The sequence below is a fragment of the Cotesia glomerata genome, linkage group LG4 (genome assembly GCF_020080835.1).
Source record: "Cotesia glomerata isolate CgM1 linkage group LG4, MPM_Cglom_v2.3, whole genome shotgun sequence".
Taxonomy (NCBI): Eukaryota; Metazoa; Arthropoda; class Insecta; order Hymenoptera; family Braconidae; genus Cotesia; species Cotesia glomerata.
Window position 1 is genome coordinate 16,425,640 of NC_058161.1, and position 14,982 is coordinate 16,440,621.

General features: G+C 29.1%; 2 protein-coding genes across 27 annotated transcripts in view; one reads left to right on the plus strand and one right to left on the minus strand.

Moving 5' to 3' along the window:
- Positions 1-9,888, plus strand: part of LOC123264370 (collagen alpha chain CG42342-like) — a 128,091-nt gene extending 118,203 nt beyond the window's left edge. For 5 of the 23 annotated variants that reach the window (XM_044727622.1, XM_044727631.1, XM_044727633.1 and 2 more), the window contains 7 exons: positions 2,078-2,104; positions 2,186-2,239; positions 2,358-2,384; positions 6,200-6,235; positions 8,187-8,321; positions 8,467-8,749; positions 9,423-9,886. In XM_044727622.1, the coding sequence (XP_044583557.1) occupies positions 2,078-2,104; positions 2,186-2,239; positions 2,358-2,384; positions 6,200-6,235; positions 8,187-8,321; positions 8,467-8,595 (408 nt within the window). In that variant the 3' untranslated portion in view covers positions 8,596-8,749; positions 9,423-9,886. Of the gene's footprint in view, positions 1-2,077; positions 2,105-2,185; positions 2,240-2,357; positions 2,385-6,199; positions 6,236-8,186; positions 8,322-8,466; positions 8,750-9,422 lie in introns of all 23 variants that reach the window. The other 18 variants (XM_044727642.1, XM_044727629.1, XM_044727635.1 and 15 more) reach the window with 16 other exon arrangements.
- A 200-nt stretch (positions 9,889-10,088) lies between these two features.
- Positions 10,089-14,982, minus strand: part of LOC123262661 (putative peptidyl-tRNA hydrolase PTRHD1) — a 42,251-nt gene continuing 37,357 nt past the window's right edge. Inside the window, exons 1-3 of one of the 4 annotated variants that reach the window (XM_044724988.1) lie at positions 14,092-14,138; positions 13,117-13,310; positions 10,090-10,305 (exon numbers count right to left, since the gene is read on the minus strand). In XM_044724988.1, coding sequence (XP_044580923.1) covers positions 10,135-10,305; positions 13,117-13,310; positions 14,092-14,137 — 411 coding nt within the window. In that variant the 5' untranslated portion in view covers position 14,138 and the 3' untranslated portion in view covers positions 10,090-10,134. Of the gene's footprint in view, positions 10,306-13,116; positions 13,311-14,091; positions 14,139-14,982 lie in introns of those variants that run through there. The other 3 variants (XM_044724985.1, XM_044724989.1, XM_044724986.1) reach the window with 3 other exon arrangements.

Sequence of the window (14,982 nt, forward strand, 5' to 3'; positions counted from 1 at the left end):
AAAAAAAAAAAAAAAAAAAAAACTTACCCGAAACTCGAACCCCCGACCTCAGATTATCGACCCAAAAAATCGTTTCTACGATATCACGGAAATTACTGAGCCGATTTGGGCCACCGAAAGTTTTTTTTAATCGTTATTTTGGGCTCTATAAGATAAGCTTATTAGCTAAGCGATCCGTTGACCCGAAATTTTGGCTAAAAAAAAAGTCATATCTGATGTTTTTCTTCTGTACTTAGTCTTTAAAATTCCTACCCTTGTAGCTTAATTTTTTTCTAAATAAAAATCTGAATATAAATATATGAATATGAACTTCAGTGGCATGGAAAAAATTTGTGTACATATTTCGTCAATGAAGTTCAAAAAAGTACTTAATAAAATTCAAAAAAAAAAATTAAAGGAGGAAAAAAATACATTGACTGTATAACTGCTGAAAAAAAAATGGCCTACGCTTCTATTGTCACGTATTGTCACAAAAAACAAACGTTATTATTATTAATTTAAAATAACTTAATTAAATTTGTATGTAACGAGTGTAATTGGGACGTACGAGTGTGAAAATGAACAAAAGTAAATTATAAATAATAATAATATTAATAATGATATTAATAATAATAATGATTATTGAGAAACGTGAGGCTCGTGCCAAGTAAAAAAAAAATCAAAGCCTCGATGAGATTATTATTTTTTTGGCTTAACATGTATTATTATTTTGATTAATGGTTGATGGTTAATATAAATAAATTTCGAGAAATTCTACGCTGGCGTACTCTCGGGGCTTTTGTTTTGACTGTATTAATTATTTGTAATTATTAATATTAATTGTAATTGGTAAAAATTACTTATTTAAATTAGTAATTAGTATGTTTATATTAATAGTAATTTTTTATATTATGAAAAAAAAGAAATTAATAATTTGGTTGTTATTATTAATGACTATTATTAACAAAACACGCACATAAACACATCACAGATAAATTGTAACATACAAACATAAACAATTTTTTAAATGTAACCGACTTTTGAGATTTATAGATTAATAATTAATGATTAATTGATTCAAATTATTACGTAAGAAAAAAAAACATTAGAGGTCAATCCTCGATAAGTGTAAAATGTATTTGTTAATCGATTAATGAAAGATCGAAGGAACATGACAAGACAAAAGATAATTAAATTAACTAACATTGTTTCATGTCTTGATTAATAAACGAGAATGTGCATGTGCCTGTTGCTCTTGCTTATATTAAACAAAGGAAACGATTTTATCCTCACCCTCCTGCGATTAACGATACTTTTATGACCAGGGTTGCAAATTTTGGGTGAGTTGATATTTTTTTATTTTTATCTTGCAGACTATCGGAGATACGACAAAATTATAAGAGTAAAAAAAGTTGACAAACAAACCTTAGAATACACAAAAAATTTTTAAGAGGGTAAAATAGTCATAGAAAAAAAGTTTTCTTTGTTAGGTTTGAAAAAATCGCATTTTTTAGCATTTTTTGCCCTCTTGGTTCCAATTAACGAATCAAAAATAGTCTATATATTTTTTTTTCTTTCTTTATATGTTATTCTATAGATATATGAAGGTAATTGGAGCAAACGATTCATACAACAATTTTTTTCGAAGCTCAGAAGAAAAAAATTTGCAGTTTTCGGCTTTACAGCACTTAGGAAAGTTTTTTTTGCAATTCATTTTCGTATAAAAAGATAAGTAGTGTCTATCCGAATGATAATATGTGGTTTGCAACCCTGGTAAAAAAAAAAAAAAATTCACACCAAGAAGAATGCGAAAGCCTGCTCTTGATGGCATAAGACCAGTATCTTGAAGAATTTCGATCTCAGCGCTTGCTTTCATTGTTAATTTCACCAGACAACCTTCGGACTCATGAAAACCCGCCTTTTGGGCGAGAAATTCAAATTTCAAAAGTGTTGATTGGGAAATTAGCAATGAAAAAAGTGGAATATGAGGCGGCTGTGCATAGTGTGCGCTCGTCGGTAATAGCATTAACTATTTTTAAAGCCATCAGATATTTCATTGACATTTAATCAGACAAATATGACCTTTAACCCCTTGCAGGGATCGCCAGGCTTAGACGGTATGAAGGTGAGCAAATGGATAGTAATAACTAACTTGCTAATAATTCTTTATCAAAAAATCTAATTATCGTTAAATTTTGTTCCCCAGGGAGCACAAGGCGAGCCTGGAGTCAAAGGCGAGCGCGGTGACTCAGGTCTACCCGTAAGTATTCCCCATTTTTATATAAATAATACCAATAATAACGATAGTAAACGTTTAATTACTCAGCAATTAGGACATTATCCAGCTTAACACTAATTCCATTTGCATTTGTCCTCAGGGTACTGATGGGATTCCCGGTGCTCAGGTATAGCTTTCGCCTTTAATATATTTCTCTATACCCTTAACTCAGTACTACATTACTCAGAATGCACTCGCATACACACACAAGCACTCACTATAACCTACAAACTCCTAACTCAACTAACTCGATAAAAAACTTTATGGTCTATTGTTTGTCAAGTGAGTTTTAGTTTACTAGTCATTTATCTTCATATTCTCGGTCTCGATCTCGAGGTGAATTGTTTATGTTGTTCTCTTTTTGGTGAATTACCTCGCTAGGAGGGAAGGGGAAGGGGGTGGAAACGGAAAACAGAATGAATACATTTGTTATTTAAGTCACGTTTTTTGAGTTTTAGCTCAGAAGTCGGAGTTTGTTATTGGATGATATTTTTTTTGTGGAGATACTGAAGAATATCATGGAAATTATGCTTAATGATGATATTTTAGTCTTAAATTCTTGAAATATAAACAGCTTTCATGAAAATGCGGCTTAATGATGATTTTCTAGTCTATTATCTTCAGAATAAAAATGCTTTTCATGAAAATGCAACCTAATAATGATGTTCTAATCTTTTAGTAAGAATATTTAAGATTTTTATGAAAACAGAGCTTAATAATTACGATTTACTCTTAGATTCTTAGAATATGCACAGTTTTCATGAAAATGCAGCTTAATAATAATGTTCTAAGATAATATTAGAGAGATATTGATCATTTTCATGAATATGCTTCTGAATAATGAAGATCTAGTCATATATTTCCAAAATACCCATAGTTTTCATGAAAATGTAACCTAGTACTGATGTTTTAGTCCTCAAGTTGGAAAATATTGAAGATTTTCGAAAAAAAGCGTTATCATACTGTTCTAATCCTGTATCTAAAATATATTGGTGACATTTATGAAAATGCAACCTAATGATGATGATCAATCATTGAGACTTAAAAATGTCGACGAAATTACGAAATTTTATAGAAATGCGGCTTTAAGATTAAAAATATCACCAAATTCTGTTCAAACTTCGCCTTTATTGTTCGAGTTATCAAAATTTTATTTAATCGCAATTTAATGATTAATTTCTTGCCTTAAACAACTAAATCCTTCAAAAGCTTGATAGTTGCTCGAAATTTTTCATTTTTTTCTTTCCAAATTTAGATTGTCTAACTCACTACTTCCCTAATCTCAAAATTTCATTAAAGTTTGACAATTTACCATCTTAGATCCACTATATCTTTCTTCTGTAGTGGGTCAGTAGATACCAATGAATTCAGAAAAGCTCCTCGGGGAGACCAATAGATTTTTATGGTTCCTCCGGGACTCCCCCACTCCAACCTCTTCATCGATGACCATCTTCTCAGGCCTTTGCTTCCGAAATTCTGTTCTCACCCCGGACTCTAGTCTCCTGGTTCAAAAGCCAACAACTTTTATTGACTTTTCAACACACCACTGTCCGACACTAACACCAACCCCTTTAACACTGAAAGAATGCTCTAGTCTGACTGGACACTGTGAAAAATTTCCATTAAATTTTAGTATGGGCGTTGTATCGCTAGACTATAATGAAACTGTACATAATACTATGCAAGTTCGAAAAAGTTTAATTTCATTCCTACTAAATTTACAACTGTCCATACGAAAAATTTATAAATCCTACTATTCAATAAATATACCTGGTAAATTTAACTAACAAAAAGACCAAAAATTATTAGTATTACCAATTATTTTTACTAGATTATTATAGTAATTTTAAGAATATATTACTTAGTCCGATGTATGTTATTTATAAATTACCATGGTAGATGTTAAATTTAAAAATGTCCCATCATAAAGGTATGCTTCTAAGCTTTGACTTATCACACAGTAATCGATCCTATTAGTTTTGTCTATAAGACCGTTGTAGGTTAGTACATAGTATGTCCTCGTGCCAACAGACTGAAGTTAAAGCCAAATATTTACCGATCGTTCGACGTTAAGTAGCATTTTAAATGGTTCGTAGCTGGATCGGTGACCCTCATCATTAAATATTACTTATAATCTAACTTTATAACAAAGTACTGTAGTAGCTTTAAATTCTCGATCTAAAGACTCAATTATGTTGAAACACACAGAAAGTTAATAAAAAAAAAAACAAACAAAATCACCGTAATCAACAAACACATTCTATCATCTTGAAAAACTTTACCATGCTCCAGATCAAATTTAGTTAAAACAAAAAAATAGTAATTTATGTCATATGGCCGCAAAGTGACGATTTTCTGACAACGACCATGTTGCGATATGAGCTTAAGGTTCGTGGCGGGAATGTACGAAAACGGGCGTAATTTTAACTCGGCTTCGCCTCGGACGGAAATTTACTCTCATTTTCGTACATTCACGTCACAAACTTTAAAGCGAATATCGTAAAATCGTCGTTGTCAAAATCACAGCTTAGTGGCCAAATGACATACAATATTTTTTGTTATTATCGTTCCATAAGTTTAACTTTTGAGGGATAGGAGGCAAATAATGACATATTCAAATTTTATGAAGTTTCACAAGGGCAAAAACTTAATTTTATATTAATTATCTTTTTATTAATATTTATTTATGACGTGGTTGTTATTTTATTAACATTAGGTCGTCTTCGTAAGAAACTGCCAGCAGAGAAATAATTAATGTCACTTAATAGTAACTAAGTTTAAAATTTACTCAAAATCATCCGTCGGTACACTAGAATTTGATTTATTTCGTTTTAAATTTCATCCGATTGCACAAGGATAGTACGGAAAAAAAAGGGGAAGTAAGCTTTGCGGCCTAGGCCGCGGAAAAAAGGTGGTATGGTAGAGTCTCTAGAAATAAGTATCTTTTCGGATGCCACTCAGCGCTCAAAAGTCGAGCTTTTGGAGCAAGTATAACAAATAAAGTTTGGAAAATCCAAATGTGCATGCCTTAAGCGCTCGTGTTATCTTTAAATTTTTCAAATTCCCGCAGATAGAATAAAAATTTTTGCTAACGCCATCTAGCACACTCCGATAGAAGAAGCAGATCTTCACTAACTCTGTTTATATATTTTTTTTATATATGGCAGCCTAAGATGTAAATTTTTTAGCTTCGACAGTACACATTTTATTATTTTATAATCAAACGAATAATAATAGAGTTGTGGTCTTTTAATCAGTTTGTCACAATGAATTTACGGACGTATTGAAATAAAAGTTAAAAGAATTAGTTTTGTTTTTCGAAAGTTATGGTGATTACAAAAAGAATGTTACATGAATTTTAAAGGATTTTTTCTGAAAAATTCATTTTTTATCTAAATTGTAGGATGTTTTCTTTTATTGTGGTATGAAGGCCGACCGACTTTAACCACTATATTATTATTTATTTAAATAAAACTCTGACGAAACCCAGTTTTTTCATTTTTAGGCGAGAGTAGAGCATACCTACGCTCGCGCTTAAGGCATACAAAATAAATTTTCATGTTCATCTATTGAAAAATTTTCGTATCGCACGTTATAATTTTTAGTTTGGGCACTGAATAATTTTACTATGTTACATTTTATTTTTTGTGATATACTATAGCATACTTAACTCGGAACTGAAAGTACTATGGGTAATTGTAAATTCATCTGGGAAATAAACTTCACCGGTAATATGTACCATACTAAAAAAAAATTATTTATGCAAAGTAAAAATTAATATAAAATTTTCACAGTGTGAGCATGTAAAATTGAGAGAGTGTATGTGTGAGTGCATGTGTCTTAAGTGGAAGAGAACAGCAGAAACCGGATTTCCGGGTCTTCCTCCAACAATTTCACACTTCCGTGGCGATTAATCACTCCTGCAATGTGACCGTATTACAGGGTTCCAAAGGCGACACAGGTGCCCCAGGCGAAACCGTGAGTATCCTAAACACGAGTTATTGTCCCATTATTAACTACAAGATAGTTTAAGTCTAAGATAAGATGGCGGCTTTAATAAAGAAGGGGGGATATGAAAATGTTCATTATCTATTTCTTTCTCTCTCTTACTCTCAGTTTGGCTTGCATATTACACACATGTCCGTGTCCGTGTCCGTGTCGGGGATGAGTGCAAGAGAAAAAGAGAGAGAGAGAAGATAAATATCTATATCTGACGGTTGTCGAATCCAGAAACGCGATGCTAGGTCGCTGCCACCACCATATTCGCCAGACAATAGAGAGGGTCGTAACCCCCCTTTAGTAAGCTAAAGCCTGTCTCTTTGTCTATATCTGTTTCTCTATCTCTGTTGCTCCTTTTATCTACGAAGCGTGATAGTGTGGACTCTTGCCAAGGGATGGCTACGCATCCCTTCGCACGAGCCCATGCTTGAATACGAACGAATGGAATTCTATTTTTTCTTTTTTTTTTTAAGGACTTTTACTTTTTCTGTCAAGCTTATATCGAATTTTTACGATGATTAATGCTAGAAAACGATATCTGATTGTATATGGTTTTTTTAGAGGGGGGAGGGTTTAAAGTCGAATGTGGTTGTGGAATATTAGGATCAAATCTATAGAAGCTTGAGATGGTTTTTGAAAGCAAACATGTCATATATGATCAGATAAGCTATATATGATCAAATATGTTATATTCGAATAGATCAAATTTTGATGTCACTTTGAAACTAGCTATAGTATATATGATCAGATATGTCATATATGATCAGTAGGGTCAGAAAGTTAGCGTTTTTTCTTTATTCAAATTTGAAATTAAACATATGAATGCTCATTTAAACAACTGCAAAAATTTTATATGAGATATCATATTTTGATAGATAAAAGTTACTTTTGAACTGAATATGGCATGTACAATCAGATATAGCACATATGATGAGATAAAATCAGATGAAAGATTATAAGTTCCTTTTAAACCAGATATGCGATATATGGTCAGATAAAAGTTTCATAAATAGATTTAGAATCAGATGTAACATACATGATCAGATAACAGTTTTATAATTTACTTCAGGACGATACATGCCACATATGATCAGATAATCATATGATTTTAGACACGATCAAATAATATAACCTTAGTTTTGTCTGAATGTTTATCGTGATCGATAATACTGTGTCAATATATTTCATTTCAACATTATGTGATATATCTGATCATATATTGTTATTCTTTACATATTTTTAAATATAATTACTCTATTGTATGTACTTAAAAATTTTTCCATAAAATGCATGGTAGTTTTTCTTTATTGTCAACTATATGTGACATGTATGTCATATATGATCAATTGATCATATATATGATACTCATATGACTGTTTATGCTTATATATAACTTATGTCAATTTCATATGAACCTTTGTTATGACACATGACCATATGCGGTCAAATATGATCAAATGTGATGTCATATATGATTGTATATAATAATGAATGATCACATATGCTCACATATGGTCATATGTGGTCATATATAATTAGAAATAATCAAATTTAATCATATATCATCATATATAACCATATACGATCGTATATAAATATTGTAAATAAAAATAAAATATATACAACAAATCATTATTTCATCATTAAATCATCTTACTGAATAAGACGAGAGCACTTTGCACATCTCCCCATATTAGTAATCCTAAAATTAGCATTGCTAATTAACCAACGCCTGGGTAATTGCACGCCGTATAATTGCCTTAATCAGCTGGCTTTTATAACACCAATAACAATAATATTAATAATAACAAAAAAAATAACAATTATTATCGACGTCTATTCATAATAATGACAATGACAATAATTGTGATGATGATGACAATAATGATCCCTTCTCCTCTCGATCTTCTAACATGGCCTCCAATTCCAGGGTTCACCGGGAAAAAAAGGCCGTAAAGGTGACAAAGGGATCAAAGGTGACCAAGGAGTACCTGGACTAGACGCCCCCTGTCCTCTCGGAGCCGATGGACTCCCTCTTGCAGGGTGTGGTTGGAGAGCACCTCAGGTACATTATTGAATTTTTATAAATTAAATTTATCAATTAATTTGGGGCTAATTTTTGGTGGCTTGACTTTTTTGGGGGTAGTGTTTTTTTGTTCTTTATTTTTTAAGCACTAGCTTCTGTGTGCAAAATAATTATTGTTATTCAGCAGGACATCGTGAGTACAATGAGCCCAGCTCACGAAGGACCCGAGCCCGCGGAAACTGACTACGACGAACCCGAAGACGAGTACGAGGAAGAGTACACCGATCCCAGTGGGAATTTAGCCGAAAAATAATAATATTATTATTATTTATTTATAATTTATTAAGATAATATAATTTAACATAAACATATATTTATATATACATCTGTATACCGCAACTATATGCTAAGAATACACTAGGATAATCAATGGATTGCGAATACTGTCCTACGCATTAACTCACCCGGTAATTTGCATCCCTTTGTAATGTTACATAACCTGGGGTCTTGTGGGGTGGTTATGCATGCGTATGCCACTAACTTACATCTAATCATCGTAATTAGTCTATTTACAGAGTTACAAATTCTTTTAATTTACGTAATTAGTAAAAATTTTCATGCGAAAATTTAGAGTCGATTTTTCACATTTTTTTTCTTGGAAAATAATTGAGCTACGAAAATATTATAAGAGTTCAAAAAGTTGGCAAATATCTTCAAAACTTTGAAATAAAATTTTTAACTCAAAATTTTTCCATAGGAAAAAAGTTTTCTTTGTTAGGTTTGAAAAAAACCAAGTTTTTTAGCTTTTAAGGTCTTCTATCTTCTAGATAACAAATCGAGTGTAGTCAAAATATTTTTTTTCAGTACTATATAAGTAGGACTTGAATATTTAGAGGGTAGTTGGTCAAAAAAATAGCGGTAAATATTTTTTTCGAGGTTTTGAAGAAAAAAAACCGTGTTTTTGGGCTTTGAATTCTATTTTTTATCGAAAATTTTAAGTGAATTTTTTTTTTGTCGGGGATGATTGGGGTCTAGAAATAGAATTTTGAGTAGTAATTAAAAAATTAAATTTGCAACTCTGTAAATGTAGGTTATTAATAAGCAGTATATGTTGATATTAATTTTATTTTTAATTTGCAGTCTAAAATTTTGCAAAAATGGCTTTTGGAAGAGGAACGTCATCAACAGCATCTGAAAAAACGCGAGCACAAACTACGCAACCATTAGTTTAATCATATATGACTAATTATATAATATAATTAATTAAAAGATATAATTAATGTTTTTGTAATTGTAAAAACAGTTTGAAAGACTACGTTAAATTATTAACTTATATATTAATAATTTCAAGCACAAGCTTATAAAAATTTTTCTAACAACTCAAGATACCGGGTTCGAATCACAGGCAAAAAAAAATTATTTTTTTTTTTCGTGAAAAAAATTAATAATGTAGAGTTAAATTATTAGTATTCAAAAAATAATAATTATTTCAAATAAAAATATGTAAGTTATGTAAATAATGTACTTACCGTGCACTTATAAATGTGCACGTGAGTTCGTGTATATATTTAATAAGAAAATATCTACGAATAATTATAATTAATGTCATTTCTTTTTGTTCTGAATATTGTATTTTATATATTAATATTGATATTTTTATATATGTATGTATCTAATATTAAAAAGTAATAAATTATAAATTATAATCTTTAATGTACACATGTTAATATTTTATAATTGTAATAATGAATATATTTAATATTGTATCATTATTAATAAATATTAAGGCATTAATTAAGTTTAATACTTTCTTTTTATTAATCATAAGTATAAAACGTGTAATTTATTTAAATTATTTGAATAGTTTGAACTTTTTAAAAAATTTAGAAATTTCACTTTTGGGATACGGCTTACAGACCAGACAAGTTGGAATGTTTTCTGGTTGTTCAATCCATAATTTATGATCGATTTCTGCCTCCGACAATTTTGAATGCAAATCGGTTAATTTAGATTCATCTGTAGCCTGAAAATTAATTTATTATTTATGTCGTTAAAAGTATTTTTTATTTTTAGAATATTAAGATTTATTGATTTTTATCACGGAGGTCATTAATTAATAATACTTTATTCGACCGAAATCTTATTTTTTTAATCTTACAGATTTTTTGACCAATAAATTATTTAAAAAAAATTTTATTATTAAAATTCCACTTAAGGAAATTTTAAAAAACTATCAATACAATTTTTTAGTACACTGGAAAAAAAATTAACTTGAATCAAGTAACTAATTTTGAAGAACTTTATCTTTTTAATTTAAATAGAAAAATTCTTGAACCAAAAATATAATTTTTTAATTAAGTGAAAAAATTATCGATTTAAAAAGTTGTTCTGGCTCAAGAAAATTTACTTGATTTAATAAGTTTTCTTCTTGATTCAAGATGATCAATCTCTTGAAAATTAATTTATTAGTTCAAGAATTTTTCTCCTAAATCAATTCAATTTTTTTATCAATGTACACAAAAAAAAATTTACTTGAATCAAATAAATAATTTTGACAAACTTTATCTTCTTGATTTTAGTAGAAAAAAGCTAATTAAAAAATATTTCTTGGTTTACATAAATTTTACTTGATTCAAGAATTTTTCATCTTGATTCAAGACAATGAAACTTTAAAATTATTTTCTTGGTTTAAAAATTTTTCTCTTAATTCAAATTAATTTTTTTTCCAGTGTATGAAACTTTTAAAAATGATATTTTTTCTTAAAGAATTTTTTTCTGAAATCAATTTAATTTTTTTATCAATGTAAACAAAAAAAAAAATTCACTTTTATCAAGTAAATAATTTTTTTGCTCGACGGGCAGAAAGCGTCAACTTTCGGCCCGCTGCGCTAAATGAAGTTGCCCCTTTCTGCCTTCGTCGAGCAAAAAAATAGTATACACTCCACGGGCAGTAAATAAGAAAGCCTCAGATCACATGTTTATTGACCTCGGCTTCGCCTCGGACAACAATTACATGTGATCTGAGACATTTCTTATTTTACTGCCCTAGATGTGTAATATACTATTGAAAAACTTCATTTTCTTGATTTAAGTAAATTTTACTTGGTTAAAAAATTTTTCATTTTGATTCAAGACAATAAAACTTTTCAAAATCATTTTCTTAGTTCAAGAATTTTTCTCTTGATTCAATTTAATTTTTTTTTTCATGTACTAATTTATTTTTTATCTTAAACAATCTGTATCTAATTAAGTACACAGAGAAAAAAATTCACTTGAACCAAGAAAATATTTTTCTTTCTAATTATTTTCTTGAGCGAAAAAAAAAATTTTTTTTTTAAACAAGAATTTCACTTATTCCAACAAAATTAATTTTCTTGCTTTAAAAAATACGTATCTTGATCCAAGAAAATTTATTTAAGTCAAGAAAATCTTGTTGTTTTGAGAAAATTCAGCCTCTTGCTCTAAAAAATTTATTTCTTGATAGAAGTAAATTTTCCTGTCTTGAGAAAATTTCTCTCTTGCTCCAAAAAATTAAATATCTCGATAGAAGTAAATTTTCATTAATATTTTTATTGATTAACATGTCAAATGGGACGATCAAGTAATATTGAATCATTTGTTTTCATTCAATATGTATAATTGCACGCTAAAATAATATAAAATGTGTATCGAATATTCACGAGAAAAATTTTCTCAAAGTGAGAAAATTTTTTTCTCAGCTGAAGTAGGAGGCGCTGCTTCCCTAAAGTATCTAAAAATCTTGATCAAATATAACAGTATATTACACTATTAGGGCAGAAAGTTTGAGATTTCCGCCCGTGTAGTGTATACTATTTTTCTTTATAGCCGGTCGAAAGTACGTAAAATATTTCATGTACTGTATCGAAAAAAAATTGATGCCTGCCCCCGACATTTAGGGCACGAGCGAAGCGAGTGCTGATGGTCGGGGGGGGGGGGGGGCAGACATTAAATAAAATAAAATTAATGTAAAATCAAATAAAAAATAATTAAAAAACATTTTTTTTTTTTAATTTTTAGATTAAATAAAACTGAAATTTCTTGAATTCAACAAACATAATAAAGATTATTCTCGGTTAAAAATAGAAAAAACGAGCATATTATCTGAAAATTAACAATAATTAATAAAAATCAAATTAAATTGTTGTTACTGCGTACATTTTTCTAAGTAATTCATTAATTAAATAAAGTTGATCCATTTTACACACGTCACTGTCAAACTGAATCTCAGTACAGTACAACCTGGTTATAAATTACATCGGACGATCTACTCACTCTTACGACAGTTATATTTTTATCTATATCTCTATCTATATATGAAATATTTCATGTAAGTAGAAGAAAGAAAGAAATATAACCAAGTTGTATTGTATCATCAATCGTAAATGATCAGCGTAAACAAAACATAGTTAGTAACAAATGACTAATGTCAGTCGCGGTAGCGAAAACATTTGCTCCCGCTGTTATAGAAGGCGAATGTGTAGCTTAATCAATGCACGAATCTTTAACTTTCTGCCTCGAAATAGGTGCAAAAGATGCGTACTCTCGACCGAGGTATAAAGAAAAAATTTATTGTATCAAGTATTTATGATAATTTGAATTAAGAAAAAATTACTTCCGTCAAGAATAGAATTTCAAGAAAAATTTTTACTTCGGCCAACAAAATTTCGGTCTTCCTTCAGGCACCCGAAAATTTTCTCGAGCCAAGAATTTTGTTCTCTAGACAAGAAATTTTTTTTTTTGTGTAGACTTTTATATTTTTTTTTTTTTATTAATTTTTTTTTCTAAATTATGATTAATAATTATAACTACTTACTTCAAGAACTATTTTATGCATATTATCCAAATCAGCAAGGTACTTTTGTGTGTGTGGATCATTGTAAAACATGTGAGTTACTGCCGTGCTAGCATGACATGCTTGTGCAATTACAGCCCCAACAGGCCAGCCCATTGTTTTTAATAAGTCTCCTCTAATTACGACATATTGAACAATTAATGGTACTTCTGATGCTGCAACATAAATTATAAATTAATTGTTATAAATTAAAGAAAACAAAATTTTAAGAGAATTTTTCACTACTTAAGGCAGTACCCTCGCCAAAGTCGTTTTCTTAGGATTTTTTTTTAATTTTGGCAGATTAATGTTCATATAATTCTGCGTCGATTGGCGCAATTTGAGAATTTTTGACCATCTAGTTTCCGAGATATTTAATTTCAAAGTTTGAGTTTTGAACGCTCTTATACATTACGGTATACGGGATATCGAAAAATTTACCTACAAACATTTTTATATCTCAGAAACTTTTCTTAAGATCCTTTTAAAAAACTAGAGTAACGTTAACTAACAACTTAACAATTTAAAAAAAAAAAAATTTATTGATAATTACCACACAGTTTCAGAGATATTTATTAATAAGTAATGAAAAATTTACCAGACTTTAACCGAGGAGGAGATACGTTAATAAAGCTGCGGGTAACAGCGCAAGTTTTGTGAGCCGCGAAAGAAGTATGAGACGCGCATACGCTGACAAATTTGAAAAGTTTAATTTACGTTAGGTGTAATATTATAGTTATTAATTTTATTTATTTAAAAAAAAAAAACTATGATTATTTTATGAAAATAAGTATTTTTTTATGATACTAAAGTTAGCCGACATTTTTAATTTTTTGATTTTTTTTAATAATTAAATAAGAAAAAAAAAATTTTTTTTATATTGCATTTACTGTTTTTGAAGTTTTTTTCAAGTGAAATTTTTTTTTATATTTAAAAATATTTTTTTAAATTTCTTACATTTAATTAAAGTTAATAATTTAAAAAACTTTAAACAAAAATACATTTTCTATCTTATCAAGTAAGGTAAAAGCCCCAATAGATGATCATGTACCAGTATATGATCACTCCATGTATTCGTATACCTATATTTGTGAATATAGATATACAAATACATGGAGTGATCATCTATTGGGGCTTTTACCTTATCCATTACTTATTTATTTATTGTTGATCTCTACTACTTTAACTGCAGAGAAGAACTATAACTTCACGTTTTACCATAAACTAAAATATCACAATAATATGAAAATGAAGTTAGCTGACATTTCAAAATTTTTAGAAATTTTTGAAGTGAAACTTCTTTGCGCGCGTTGAGGGTAAAATTTCAAGGTCGCGTCACAATAATAATAATCCGAATAAAAACAGTTTCACTGTAAAAAATCGCGCCAAGTCCACGTTCATAAGACTATTAAGAAAAAAAAATTTGTTTTTTTCTTTACAAAAATATATAAAATAAAAAAATTAAAAAATCCAAGTAACCGATATGATTGTTTATGATTTTCGGAAATTAAAAAAAATTTTGTTACAAATTTAAAAATTAAAAAAAAAATTTGGAACGTATTTAGTGTGCGCGGTTGCAAAATATTTTACTTTTAATGAAATTCGTAAAATCTATTTACTAGGACTTAAAAAAAATTGAAATACACAATGACGCACACCAAGTACTTTCCAAAATTTTTTTCTTAATTTTTAAATTTATAACACAATTTGTTTTAATTTCCGAAAATCATAAACAATCATATCGGTTACTTGGATTTTTTAATTTTTTTATTTTATATATTTTTAAAGAAAAACAAATTTTTTTTCTTAATAGTCTTATGAACGTGGACTTGGCGCGATTTTTTACAG